The sequence below is a fragment of the Amaranthus tricolor genome, chromosome 7 (genome assembly GCF_026212465.1).
Source record: "Amaranthus tricolor cultivar Red isolate AtriRed21 chromosome 7, ASM2621246v1, whole genome shotgun sequence".
Lineage (NCBI taxonomy): Eukaryota > Viridiplantae > Streptophyta > Magnoliopsida > Caryophyllales > Amaranthaceae > Amaranthus > Amaranthus tricolor.
In genome coordinates, this window is record NC_080053.1 from 4,102,492 (window position 1) to 4,117,369 (window position 14,878).

General features: G+C 34.2%; 1 protein-coding gene across 4 annotated transcripts; it reads left to right on the forward strand.

The window, feature by feature from the left end:
* The first annotated feature begins 5,434 nt into the window (after window positions 1-5,434).
* Window positions 5,435-14,120, forward strand: LOC130818842 (nuclear pore complex protein NUP98A-like). 4 transcript variants are annotated; one of them, XM_057685080.1, is made up of 10 exons: window positions 5,435-5,665; window positions 6,451-7,749; window positions 7,908-8,027; window positions 8,226-8,426; window positions 10,039-10,347; window positions 10,460-11,024; window positions 11,530-11,671; window positions 11,994-12,119; window positions 12,212-12,383; window positions 13,057-14,120. In XM_057685080.1, exons 2-10 carry the CDS (start codon window positions 7,197-7,199, stop codon window positions 13,599-13,601), a joined length of 2,733 nt encoding a protein of 910 aa, XP_057541063.1. In that variant the 5' UTR covers window positions 5,435-5,665; window positions 6,451-7,196; the 3' UTR covers window positions 13,602-14,120. The 4 variants fall into 4 exon arrangements, with proteins under 4 accessions (XP_057541063.1, XP_057541059.1, XP_057541062.1 ...); XM_057685076.1 differs by having other exon boundaries at window positions 6,994-7,749; window positions 13,057-14,119; XM_057685079.1 differs by having other exon boundaries at window positions 6,994-7,749; window positions 10,042-10,347; window positions 13,057-14,119.
* The last annotated feature ends 758 nt before the right edge of the window (window positions 14,121-14,878 follow it).

Below are 14,878 nucleotides of genomic sequence, written 5' to 3' on the forward strand. Positions count from 1 at the left end.
GCTGCTGCCAGTTATAATTTCAAATACTTGGGGACCAAGAAAAAATGATGCATAAAATTACTCCCTTTGTCCCAATTAATTTAAAGCATGTTTCATTTTGATTTGTCTCACTTAATTTATATTATTTTTATTTTTGAATAATAATTTGTAGAAAATCATAATGCAAAAATAAGACTGATTTGGATAACTAAATCACAATAATATAAAATATAAAATATAAAATATAATATTATACTAATATTCTACATTCATATACTCTCTCTCAAGTTTGGTCTTGGGATCACCGAGACCGAACTTGCCAAAAATATTTTTCAACGCTTAAGAGCCAATTGCCTTGAACAGAAAATCTGCTAGTTAATCTTTTAATTTTACAAATGAAATGTTGATAATCTCTTCCGCATTTTTTCATAATTGATTTTCAACTTTTTGGATTTAGATAAAAGGCCATGAAATAAAACGGGTTGGTTTATTTTATTATTTGGGTCAAAGACTTGGACTTTGGGTTTGTGGATTTTATAAGAAGGAATATTAAGTAAGATTTGGGTGGGAGATCTGAGGTGTGGGTCATGGGTAGGGGTGAAACTTATTCGGATAAAAACCGCAAACCAAAACAGACCAAACTGAATAACAAATATGGTTTGGTGATTTTTTAAATTTGGTTTGGATTAGGTTTGTAAATTTAAAAACCGAAATAATTAGGTTTGGATTAGGTTTGGAATTTTTAAAAACCGAAAACCGCATTACTAGACCGAACACCGAAATATTAAGGGTAAGACCGTAATTTTAAAACCTAAAACAAAAACCCTTACCAACACTCACCTTTTTTCCATTCTCTCCCAGAGTCCCAGTCTCCCTCCCGCCGTTCCCTTTTTTTCATTCACTTTCTAAATTCTAAGTTCCTGAAAACCCTAAGCCTAAGCCCACCAGAAGCCGACGTCGACGCCTCACGCCAGTACGCCACTCCTCTCCAGCCGGTCCAACCGTCCAAGTAAGTCTTTTTCCATTTTTTTTTGTTCGATTTAATTTTGTGTTTAATTTTCTGGTTTTAATGTGTTCGTTTAGGGTTCGATTTAGGGTTTTTTGTGTTTAATCTTTGTTTTTCATGTTCTTCCATTTTTGCTTGTTCGATTTAATTTTTTGATTAATCTATGTTTTTAAGTGTTTAGGGTTCGATTTAATATATGCTCTATTGTTCTTTTTCAAGATGTCAAACCCAGAAATTGATACTGCTGGAACAGAGACCTCAACGGCCTCTAAAGCAACCATTGGCACTGTTCGAAAGCGGATGAAGGATCATTCCGGCGTATGGGATCACTTCTTAAAGATTGAAACAGAATCTGGACTGCAAGCCAAATGCAAATACTGTGCAATTCAATACAAATACAATAGTAAGAGGAATGGAACAAGCACTTTGTGGGCACACATTTCAAAGTGTCGTAAGTATCCTTACAATGTTCCTAAAGACTCTAAGTCTAAACAAAGTTTGCTTTCATTTCAAGTTGCTAAAGAAACTGGGGGTGCTTCTTGTGGCTTAGTTGTTCATAAGTTTGATGCAGGAAAGCTTAGAAAAGGTTTGTCATATATGATAATTGTTGATGAGTTGCCTTTTAAGTTTATTGAAGGCCAAGGATTTAAGTATTTTTGTAGTCTAATGGAGCCTAGGTTTCATGTACCATCTAGGATTACTGTAGCAAAAGATTGTTATGAAACATACTTAACTGAAAAAAGAAAGTTAAAATCATTTTTAAAGAGTTGTGACTCTAGAGTATCTTTAACCACTGATTCATGGACTTTTGTGCAACAAATTAATTATATGGTCTTAACTGCTCATTTCATAGATAATGATTGGAAATTACAAAAAAAAATATTAAACTTTATTCCTGTCTCTAGTCATAAGTGTGATGAAATTGGTAGGGCAATTGAGAAATGTTTAATTGAATGGGATCTTGAGAAAATTTTTTGCATAACTGTTGACAATGCTAGTTCAAATGACGTGGCTATAGGCAATATGCAGAAAAAAATTAATGCTTGGAAAACTGGAATTCTTAAGTGTCGTTTTCTTCATATGCGTTGTGTTACTCATATCATAAATTTGGTTGTTAGTGATGGAATGAAACACGTGGATAATTCTGTTGTGCGTGTTAGGCAAGCAGTGAGGTTTATCAAACAATCTCCTGCAAGGTTGTTAAAGTTTAAAAAGTGTATTGTAGCTGCTAAGATTATAACTAAAAAGTTGTTATGTCTTGATGTTTGTACAAGGTGGAATTCCACCTATCTCATGTTAGAGGCTGCACTTGTTCTTGAGGATGTATTTGAGAGGTATTGTGAAGAAGATCCCTATTATGCTAGTGAGTTAAAGGATAGAGAGGGAAAGGGTAAACCTGAAATTGCTGATTGGGATAATGTTAGAAGGTTTTGTCAGTTTCTAGAAAGCTTTTACGATCTTACTTTGCGTGTTTCTGGCTCTTTATATGTAACTGCAAACATATTTTTCACGAACTTGTGAATATTTTTGCTCTTTTGAAAGATTTAATTGATTCTGATGATATAGCAATGTCTCTAATGGCTAGTGTAATGAAGGATAAGTATGATAAATATTGGGGTGATCTTGAAAAAATTAATTTGTTGATTTTTGTTGCTGTGGTACTTGATCCCCGTTATAAACTTGAGTATGTTGAGTGGATGTTAGTTGAGGTTTATGGTTCAAGTGTTGGGAATTCACTTGCAAAAAAGGTGAAGGAAGCTTTGTTTCTTTTATTTGAGGAGTATAGAGGTTCACACTCTAATGATGTTCATAAAGAAGAAATTTCAGCTACTAGTAAAGATGATAATGCTTGTGTTGCCTCACAAAAAAATTTGAGATGTTGAAAAACAAGTGGAAGAAACAGAAATATGAGAAAGAGGGTGAATTGAAACTTGAGTTGGAGAAATATTTAGATGAAGATACCAAAGAAGATTGTGAGAACTTTGATATTTTAGGTTGGTGGAAGTTTAATTGTAGTAGGTTTCCTATTACGGGAAAGATAGCACGTGATGTACTAGCAGTCCCCGTATCTACTGTGGCATCGGAGAGTGCATTTAGCACAAGTGGGAGGGTTCTTGATCTGTTTAGGAGTTCCCTTGCTCCTACGACGGTTCAAAGTCTTGTTTGTTCTCAAGATTGGTTACGTTCATCTCCTATCTCGGTGTTTTTTGAAGAACACATGGAAGAAGTAGAGCACATTGAAGAAGGTAAATTTTATTTATTTATTAATTTAGTTTCAATATATCACATATAAATTGTAATTGTTTGTTTTTCATAACTTGTAGAGTTGATGAAGATGTCAATTGTTGATGAAAAGGATGGGATGATTCCAGAGACAATTGAAATTGATGATTAATGTATATGATATGATGGCTTTGTTAGTTTGTTTAGTGATTTGGAAGGCTTTTTTTGTATTTTACAAGACTTTGTTTATTATTTTGCAAGATTTGTTATTTTGAATGACTTTGTAAGACATTATTTCTATTATTATCTTGTATGATTTGCTATTGTCTTAATTATTGTAATTGTAGTTTAAATAGTTATTCGGCCTAAAAAAAATTTCGGCCTAATTCGGTCTGGCGGTTTGGATTCGGTCTAAACATATAAAATGCGGTTCGGTCTAGAAACTAATTTGGTTTGGTGTTGGTTAGAAAATATGGAGACCGAATAAAATATGGTTCGATTTGGTTTTGATGAAAGTCCAAACCGTAGACCGAACTTTCACCCCTAGTCATGGGTGAGTAATTTAGGTAGGTTTTCTTTTTGAATTTTTGGTTTTTGTTTTTTGTATCTACAAAAGCAAGTATATTAAATGTTTCCTATTGCCCTAAATACATCACATTCTTTCTCAATTACCACTTTTCTTACTTTTCTTGAGATTTGAAATTTGTTTTCCCAAATTAATTCTCTACCATTAATGGCTCCTCCAAATTTGTTTTCCGAATTTCGGCCACTACTATCTAAACTCCGATGGTGGCTATCTATATTCAGGTGGTGGCTGTCGGTATTTTTTGCCCCTCATTTTTCTTGTTTCTTTCTCTATTTTCCTCATTAGAATTAAGTCCTTTCTTCTCATTATTTTCGGCCTTCAACTCAACATGAATTGTGGTGGTAGTAGAATCAGTGACACCTAGCAAATTACCCGTACCTTTGTTGAGAATTTTTGAGTTTTCTTTTTAAACTTTGGTGTTGGTTTGTTTTTTCTGGTTTTTGATTTTCTGAGGGATTAAATTTTGATGATGTCTTTTCTACCATATTTCTCCCCCTTGCGACCTCACGCTAAATGGTCTCATCAATGGGAGGTAGCGGAATGGGTTCGAGAATGAAGTGAATTTTTGTCCATAAATCTCGAGCGGAGGTAGTGTAGTCAAGAAAATATTCTACAAGGTCTCGGTTGATATTGTTGATGATCCATGTGATCACCGTACAATCATTTTGAACACATTGCCGGTTTGTGGTGGATGGAGAGATGGCGGTGATATGGTTGAGCCTCCCTCGACCACCGATTTCTTTTTTCATTTGTGTACACCACGAGTTGTAATTTTGATAGTTTAGTTTTTCAATTTGGATTGGTTGTTCAAGTTTTTGGGTCATTTTTTGAAAAAGTTGGAACATTTGTTCCATTTGTGCCATGAAATCATGGTTCTGGTTTGGTTTTGTTTTTGATTTGGTTTGGTTTGATTGTTTTTGTTTTGATTTGGTTTTTATTTGGATCGATTTTGATCGATTATGATCAATGATAAAATATTAATAGTTTTTCCGGCTATGAAAACCTTACGGCTCTGATACCATGTAGAAAATCATAATGAGGAATTAAGACTGATTTGGGTTTTGAATACTTGGTTTGTAATAGATAATAATGAGTAATATAAGAAAACGAAATATTACTAAATATTAAACTTAAGGAAACTAAATCACAATAATATAAAATATAATATTATAATAATATTCTACTTTCCTACAAGAAGCATATGGAGGGGTAACAAACTAACAACTAGTAAACAATGCATTAAGATTATTTTATAAGAAATGAAAATTTTCTAAAACTTCCCCAAAACAATAAAATTAGTTACTTTATATGTTTAACAAATAACTTATTTTGATTGCAGAGACCAACAACTAAAAAGAGCTCCTAATTACAAAGTCCTATTTCAGTTGATGCAAGTGACATATTTTTTAAATATGATTTTAAATTTGATTCTCACCTAGTTATTATTCTTCTATTAATGCAAGATGACATTTTTAAAACGTTATTTCAATTGTAAAATACTTCAAATTAATAATAATATGTTTAATAAGAAAATGTAAGCGGCAAGAATAATAAAACAGTCAACATATGAATTATTTCTATTTAAAAATAAAAAAATGTTTGATTATTTTGTTACTTTAATAATGCCAAAGGCGGGAGTTTTGGAGAAGAACAGCGTTATTCTAACGCACAAGTGCAAGAAACCCGCTATTTTCCTGCTTAATATTCAAGCTAACTTCTTCTATTGTCCATTTCTTTATATTATCGGGAAAAAATCCCTAATTTTCCATCACTTTCCCTAAACAAATATTCCAGCAATTCATCATAGTTTTGCTTTATCAACATTTGAAGGATCTCACAATCAAATTTCAGGCACTTAAGTATGTCGGGAGGTAATTCTTTTGTTTACTTGATTTTTCTCTTTTTGAGTGGACATTTTTCATTGAAGTATTGCTTTTTAATTTTTTCATTCGAAATTGGTTATCTGATTTTTGTGTCGTGAATACTTATGGATATAATCATATAAACATTTAGTTGAATTTATTTTCGTTTTCTGTACTTTTAAGCAGCAATTTAGTTGAGAAAAAGAATCGAATTTATGTGTTTCTTTTCTCTATTTGTTTTTTTTAAGTGTTTGGTATTTGATTTTTGTCTCACTGTTATTTCTTCACCTTGAATTAGTGTAAGCTCTTATTTATTTTTGGCTTGAATTTGCTTTATCCAGTTCTTCGAATTTGCTTGCGTTGAATTTGATTTATCCAGTTGCATGTTTATTTACGAATTCACTAACTTGATCAGATGTATACACTTTCTGAAATTTTTATAATTAAGGAATTTTTTTTCAAAAAAAAAGTAAGGAATTCATGGCTCAGGACGATACCAAGATAAGTTGCTGCTTGCTTAAATTTACCTGTAATTTCTCTCATTGATTGATACGCAATAACTTGGGCTGTGATATCAAGTGAAATTGCCAAATTGGTCCCCGTCTCCGTTTTGTAATTTTGGACTAAAAGTGATTGATTTAGGACTAAAAGTGTTCATTGGATAACCCAATAGAGATGCTATAAGACAATCTTATTTGAGAATTTTTGTCAGAAGTTAGCTTAGTTAGTGACTTAAAATTTTGGGCTTTTGTATACTATTGCATATTTTGATCTTATTATAACCAATTTTTCAGAAGTTAGCAATATTTTACGCTACCACTTCTTCAAACTCCTAGATCCATGATGGGGTTGGGACGGCGGGTTATTTTTTATTGGGGTGAGGCTGGCTGGAGAATCCCCTACATGCAAGGAGAAGAGAAGTTAATTCTTTCTCTTGGTGGAGAGAATCAAACCTTTGTGAATTAAAAAGTCTTTAACAATTCCAACCTAAGATTCTTCTTGGTCAGGTTTTGGAAGTAAATGGAATTATGTATTTGGAGCACCCTTATCTTCTTCAATTGTATCGCCCTTGACATTAAAATGCATAGATATCTATGACCAGCTTCTTCTATATGATTATCATGTTACAAATTTTTTTGAACTGTAGGGTTTGTCTATGCATTTGACTTTTGATATATTTTCTGCGTCTTCCTTCCTTTAGGAATCATCTATGTTCCTTTATTATTGAACAAGAGAATGTCTGGATATGTTATCCTTTGAATCTTGTTAAATAGCTAGTTATATCTTACTGTTCAGTTTTGGTGATACGTTTTATTCTCTTTGCTTTGATGTGCCAGCTATTGGACAAGGGTATGGTGCGCCCAATTCAAGCCACAATGCATTTGGATTTGGAAGCAATGCAAATCAGAATCTATTTGCTTCTCATGCATCAAGTTTTGGTGGAAGTTCAACTGGTGTATTTGGCGGCGCACAATCGCCTTTTTCATCAGGTTCTTCCCGAACTTCATGGACTCTAGGATCATCTTTAGGAGGAAGGTCAATGGATACATTTGGAGCATCAATGCCTTGTACATCAGCATCCTCCATAAGTTTGACTCAGGGATCACTTTTTCCCGGTAATTCACCAGGTGTATTTGGAGCACAACTACCACCTATTTCATCAGCTCAGGAATTACCTTTTGGTGGAAGCTCAACTGGTGTATTTAGTGCACCGGAATCGCCATTTTTATCAGATTTTTCCCAAACTTCATGGACTCTAGGATCATCTTTAGGTGCAAGTTCAACAAGTGCAATTGGAGCATCATCACCTTTTACATCAGCTTCCTCCACAAGTTTCACTCAGGGACCATTTGTCAGTAATTCAGCAGGTGTATTCAGAAAACCACCTCCAACTATTTCATCACCTCAGGAATCACCTTTTGGTGGAAGCTCAAATGGTGTATTTGGTGCACCACATTCTTTTTGTGGAAGCTCCTCTGGTGCATTTGGATCACCATCATCACCTTTTTCATCAGCTTCAATCTTTGGTGGAAGTTCAACAGGTGTATTTGGAGCACCATCTCCTTTCTCATCCACTTCTTCCTCAATTCTAGGCAAGTGTTAGGCGCTTTATGTTGGGGACTTTTTGAACTTTTATGGTTCTATTATTGTGTCAAATATGTTTCATTGATGTTCTTATAGTTATGTATATCGTATTCCATTCTTTTGATTTACATTGACTGTCTTGTTTGCTTTGCTTATTGTATGCCAGGATTTCGACATGCAACTTCTGGTTCAGCACCAATGTTTGGGACTAACAGTCTTGGAAGTGCAGGTCAATTCAACTCTACTACTTCAAAAGGATCAACTGGAGGGCCTCCATTTACTCCATGTTCGGCTGCTACACAGACCTCTTACAAGCCTTGTCAACTTTTATTTTATTTTGTTCTTGTTGTGGATTTTCTTTTTGCATTATATTGATTTATGTTTCAGAGTTTATGTGTTTTATGTGTTCATGCTTGAGAGCAAAAAAGAAATCTTATCTACATTCAGTAAATTGAAAACAATTGACATCTTATTTCTCTGACAGTGTTGGGACATAGGTCTAGTTCCTCTGCTTCATTATCAATAGTTGGGGACAAGACTAATACAGGTCATACTATATCTGCCTCTAAAACAGCAGGGAGTACAACTGTCCCAAGTTTCCAAATACATAATTCACCCTGCAGCGAAACTTCAGCTGGACCATTCAGGATATCATATTCATTTCTGACCTCCCCTCGCACCTTTAGTAAGTTGAACATTTTACACTTTTTCCTTTTCATTTTCATCCTTTATATTGGCATAGAATTTTAGTTCCTAAATTGGTTAGGTTGTAGCATTCATGATTTATTTGTTTTGCATCAACATAGTGCTACAAGTATAAGGACATAGAAATGACAAAAAGCAATCTCAATCTTGTTCTCTAGAAAAAAGTTGAATAGCCCAACTTCGCAATAGCATATTACATTAAGTAGCATAAAATATTTTCTTTATGCATAATACAACTACAATATAAGTTGCGGATATATAGAAACGGTAAAACTTCTCTTCCAAATGAGAAGATGCGGGTTCGATTCCCGCTATCCGCTTATTGGTGATTTTTGGCTGCATCCACTTATTAGTAATACATTGTTTGTAATTTATGTCTTTTATCCACTTATCATAAACATGTGCTAAATCCCTTTTGTGGAAATTATCTGATTTTGCCGTTATGCATTACAACTCTTGCCAACATTATTTTGCATGATGCTACCTATTTATGTTAATTTAATATTAGTGCAGCTCAGCAGCATATGTTTAATAATTCTTGATCACAGTTCTGAATCTGTTGCTTTCACTTCATCATTGTGTCCATAGTGCAAAAATGCTGCCTCGGTCGTGTTCATGGTAAGGTTGTGAAATAGCTTTTTCTATCAATGCGCATAGTTTTGCGGATTTCATGGTCTCTATTTCGGATGTGGTAAGCTAAAACCTTACAATACGGTCACAATAAGATGATGCGCACAATATTTTTCACTATGGTCTCATCAGGTCTTAAAACCTTTGGATTTTTTTAAAAGAAGTCCCCTCAATTCTATGGAATGATAAAAGAGTTTCTATCTCCTTTCCATGTTTATAATTCTAATGTCAAAAAAACATGTAAAGGCAGAACAAGACTCATGTTCTCAGTTATATGTTAGTGATTCATGGAAAGTGCATTTCCGTCGAGTGTTTTATCTGTCAAGTTGATCTTTTGCATTTTTTGCTTGATATAATAAGATCTCACCAGACACAATTGTATGTGCTATTCTTTTCCTGTGAGTATGAGAATTTATTGTTATGTACCTATGAATTTTCCGAATTTTAGTCTACAGGGCATGACATCAGCTGATTAGCATGTTAAGTAATGATCAATTCCATAGTAGTACTAATTCATGAGTAGGGGGAGTGCCACCAACTTTTTTTTAACTCGGTGATGGTTGAGAAACTTCAACCTTGTACAGTTGCACCGCCTCTGTTGACATTTATTCATTTTGTGATGAGTAGGAGTTATGACTTATGAGACATATGATCGTACAACAATGCCCAGGCTTAATACCTACTATAAGATTTCGGCTACAAGAACCAAAATAAATCTACGTGACAAGTGGTCACTAACAATCTCGTTTAGGAGGAAAATTTCTTTCATCTCAGTGTCGTGGTATCCACATCATTTCTCTGCTGGACTCTGATTTTTCTGGAAGTAACTATCATCATAGGTTTTATTTTGATAAATCAAATTGTATATTGCTACCATTTCCTTCCATTTGAAGCATTTATCATGCTATACCATCTTACAAAAATAATTTGCTAATATATTCATTATGCTATTGGAATAACAGCAGCTTCTGGATTACCTACAATGGTTGGTTTTACGAATAATAAGAGTAGCAATCAGATCGCAGGGCCTGTTTTTGGGCAATCTCCAAGTGTTCTTGGAACAAAACCTACCAATATTTTTTCAACTTTGCAAACTACAGGGCCTATCATATGGGATCAAACAAAAGGAACCAGAATCAAACCATATGAATGTACTACTATACAAGAGGCAGGCAAGAATGTCAAGTATACTTCTATATCAGCCATGTCTACCTACGAGAGTAAAAGCCATGAAGAGTTGAGGTGGGAAGACGCTGAGCTGAATTCTGGAGGTATGCTTGTATCAATTTGTGTGATATTTTTCAAATTAATATTTCCTTTTGTGTACTTCTTTGAATTCCTATGTCCACGCTGTGATCAAAATATTGTTTGTTTCTCTTTCAGGTCAGCAGAATCCAGTCAGTAATCGAACACAGGAATTAAACAGACAACCATCAAAATTCCCTCGTTATCCTGCCACCCTTGGTCCATTCTTCCCAGTATCTTCTATGAATATGAATACAAGTTCTAGTATAAAGCCACTGCCAACTTTTATAAATTTTCCAAATAATCAAGTCAGTAACCAAACACCAGATTTGGAACGACTACCGTCAAACTTCCTTTTGTCCACCCCATATCCACTCTTCACAGTATCTTCGACAAATGTGGGTTCAAGTACTAACCCAAATGTTGATCATCTTTCTGGTTTAAAGCCACTGCCAACCTTTCCTACAATTGACACTAAAAAATCCATGTTGGATGCTTCAAATTTGAACTCTTCGGTTCCACCACAAGTTCCCATTACACCTTCGACTGTTGCATCTCAATTTTTAGCAACCTTGCCTATTTCGAATAAGCAGTCATCACAAAATTTTCAGTTACCAACTGAACCTTTACCTTTATGGAACAATGGGGGTGTTTCATTTGAGTGTTGTCAGCCTCAGCCTGGTGTTTGTCCACTACCTCTACAGTAAGCTCATTATTCACTTTCATCTAATCTTCTACTTGTTGAATCCTTTTTTTCTTCTTTTTATAAAAAGCATTGCGCTATATGTTAGTAAAAATGATTAGCTGTTGTGCCTTAAAAAATACTGAAAAATGACAAATTTCATTCCTTAAGACCATTGACATATAAAGTAATTTTAGTGGATGATTGATGATTACAAGGCGCACCTTAGTGTCATTAGTTGATAATTCTTGTAATACTTGAACTAAATAAGCAAAGTATTTGTATCAAATTATTCCTACACACATATATGCCAAAATTAAAATCTGATCTATTAATTGATTTATATCATATGATGTTTTTTCATAAAAGATAATGTTATTGCATCTTTCTTTACAAAATTAGATTAATTTTATAATAATAATATATAATCACTTTAAAATTAAATTTATATATCTCGACATTCACAAACCTATGCATTGCATGGGCATCTATACTAGTGGTTATTAATCATATAATTTCAACTCAGCAGGTCTTCTGCTACAGGAGAGGTCACAGATCGCATTGTAGCTGTTAAAGATCCTTTCAGATCTGAACCTGCCACCTCGCAGCCGTCAATTGGTCATTTTGTGTGTTCTTCATTGGTTCAGCATGGAATCTCTAGCATGCCAGTAAGTATTTTTCTTAATGTTACATGTTAGTTTTTGACTTCGAACATACCTCCCTCATTTCTGTTCTTTGCTTTGCCTCTCTTTCACTTAATTGGAAACGTAGAGCTAGGTGATATAGCCAGATCTTCTCTTGTAGATCGTATTCATATTTTCCATGTACCCAATGTAAATTTTTTCTGAATTTTATTATACATGGATGCTCTATACATTGTGAGAAAGGTCTAGTTAAATGAACTATCAACTGCATATTTTTTTTAGTTGTGTAGGTAGGATTCTTGCTCTATTGTCAATGTAATGATCTACATTATTGTGTGCCAAATAGGTGTTTAAAGAACTTGTAAAACCAAGAAGCACAAGAGTTTCATCTCTTCTTAAGTCAAGAAACTATCGAGCTCAGCTGTTGGCAGTGAAAGTCAGGAAATATCACCCAAGCACTGATGGGCCGAAGGTGAGAGGAATCTTGGGATACTTTGAAGTTCATGTTACTGCTTTTTATTTCTCGGCCAAGTTTCGTTATTTTTGGTTTATTTTCTATTTTAGGTGCCTTTCTTTGATCGGGGTGAGGAAACTCAATTTATCAAGGCATATAATTGTGTAGTTCCAAGGGAGAATCCTAGGTCGGTGTTTGCTGCTGCTTCAACTGAGCTAACCTATGCTCGTACTTGCAAAGAACCTCCAATTAAGAATTTAACTGCTGTAGATGATGAGAATGGTAAGTCACTTATTTTTCGGTCTTTTAGTTTGGTGTGCCTGCTACATAAAATGCTTTGTCAAAATATTGTCTGGTTATTGCTTCATGTATATGATAATTCTCTATGTTTTATGATATTGTGTCATATATGGCATATTCTTAGGGTCATAAGTAATGTAAAAGAATAAAAGTGGTTAGAATTATATTATTAGGTTGTTATGTTAGTAGTCTTTTATCAGCTTGTATTCTTGTTTGTATTTCTCCTCCTATATCTTATAAATAGAGGGGAGTATGGGATGTTTTAGAGGATAGAAAATATCTAGAGAGAAGTGGAAACACTTAGGAGTGTTTGAGAGACTCGAATGTCCCATACTTACGAGTGTTTGGAGACTCAAACGTCCCATAGTATTGTTCTTGTATTAATTAATAAAGTCAGTTTTTGTTACTACCTCGGCTGATCTGTTACATATTGGCATTATTTTAAAGCTCGATTCATGTTCACTATATACCACAAAGGTATAGAAGAGACAAAAAAACCCAGTCATATTTTTGAAGAAGAATTTAGCTGTTTATAAAATAAATGTTCACTATACACAAAGCAAAGATTTTTGCTGTTTAATTTCTGATTAGTAGCACTAAACAACATATCTCTAGTGATTTTTGCTTCATTTATCTCCTAATCCTGTAAGTGCAGAAAATGCTGAGAAAAACCCAATCAACAGTTCAATCCCCAACTCTCTCAAGGATGATCAGACTGAAGCCAATGGCAATGCAAAAGAAGCTCACACGCTAATGATTCCAAAGCTCCAACGCCCTGACTACTACACAGAACCCAGCATCGAGAAGATAACATCTATCGAAAGCTGTAATCCTGGATTTTGCTGTCAAGTAAAGGACTTTGTGGTGGGCCGAAAAGGCTATGGCTGGGTGAAATTTTTTGGAGAGACAGATGTACGTGGCCTTAATCTTGACTCTATTGTCCAATTCAATGATCGGGAGCTGATAGTATACGATGATGAGAGTGAGAAGCCTGCAGTTGGACAAGGCCTTAACAAGGCAGCTGAAGCTACTCTTCTTAATGTTATATGCATGGACAAGACAGGGAAACAGTACAGTAGCGGTAAGATGGTCGACAAATTTGTGGAGAAGCTGAAGAAGGTGGCTGAAAGGCAAGGGGCTGAGTTTTCCTCCTATGATCCTGTTGATGGAATTTATAAGTTCGTCGTGCAGCATTTTTAGCTGAGTTAAATCATATATTTTTTTTTCAATGTTGTGTGATTGTGTAAAAAGTTTTAGGTGTTTTTTTATTGTGTATGATTTTGTAAAATAGTTGGAAGTGTGATGTGGTTTAATTAGGTTGTTTGCTAACGTATCTTTGAATGTAAGTGATCTCATCATTTGTACTGTCTAATTCTAATAATATTTGAATGAAAGTTTACTATAGTCAGCAGTTGGACTTTAACGTGGCCATTCAATTCACCTACAATACACAATTTCTTGATCATTTGGATGTTTTGGCCCATATCATCTAGATCCTTCTAAATTTTACTTACTGTTCAATCCTCACTTGTGATTCATAGGCACTTATGACTTTTAAAATCTCTTTACCATATATAATCTTCATTCTTATAATCCCATCATTTTTTCTACACACGTCTACTACATCGTTTAGGGTTTACTCATCCATAATCATAATGTTGCGCAAATTGCGGAAGCGCTGTAGAAATAAACCACAAAGAGAATAAAGATAAAATAATATTCAACAATAAACAAATAAGAGACACAAAAATTTACATTGTTCGCTATACGTCTACTAGACGCAAGCATAATCTTCACTATAATATGGTGAACAAAAAACTAGATTAAAAAGAGAGCATCTAATACTCAAAACTCTCAAGAATGGCTCTCAAAGTGTTTTTCTCTCTAAAGTCAATAAATCCTAGTCTTTATATGGAGATTCATTGTACAAATGGCTCTGTAACCACTGAACCAAATAAGCAAATGAGAAAATGTGGAAAAAAAGTTGTCACATGCTCGAGATTCGTCTGATAAATTTATTATTGGATTTGTACACAACAAGAGTCACACAAAAGGAGATTTGACTGCACAAAAATCTAATGCGATTCAATCTTAAAACTAAGTTGTAATAAGGGTAGCTCATCTAGCTTATATATAAGTCAACTTCTCTCTAATCTTTGATATGTGATCACATATTAGTTATACTAGTGGAAAAAACTTCAGATGTTGCGTGACATACTTTGTTGTTCTTTCAAATACGCAACATATAATAGATTGAAAAAACGAGGGAAAAAAAATTAAGGGGTATATGCTGCGGTTTTCTTGGAACCGCAGCATATGCCCCTTATTTTTTTAAAAAAAAATTCTGCCTCTTTGTGTTATTATATGCTATTGTGTTCGTCCTAATTAAAAAAACCCGCTTGTTCTTCTTGTTCTACATACTGTTCTATAGCCTTGAAGTCTTCTTCTTCTTCTTTGAGTATAAACCCACAAAATTC

Coding starts and splice junctions, on each gene's coding strand:
- LOC130818842 (XM_057685076.1), top strand. Junction 7,750..7,907: donor CACTTCTTCCTCAATTCTAG/GCAAGTGTTAGG, acceptor ATTGTATGCCAG/GATTTCGACATGCAACTTCT. Junction 12,120..12,211: donor CAAGCACTGATGGGCCGAAG/GTGAGAGGAATC, acceptor TTTCTATTTTAG/GTGCCTTTCTTTGATCGGGG.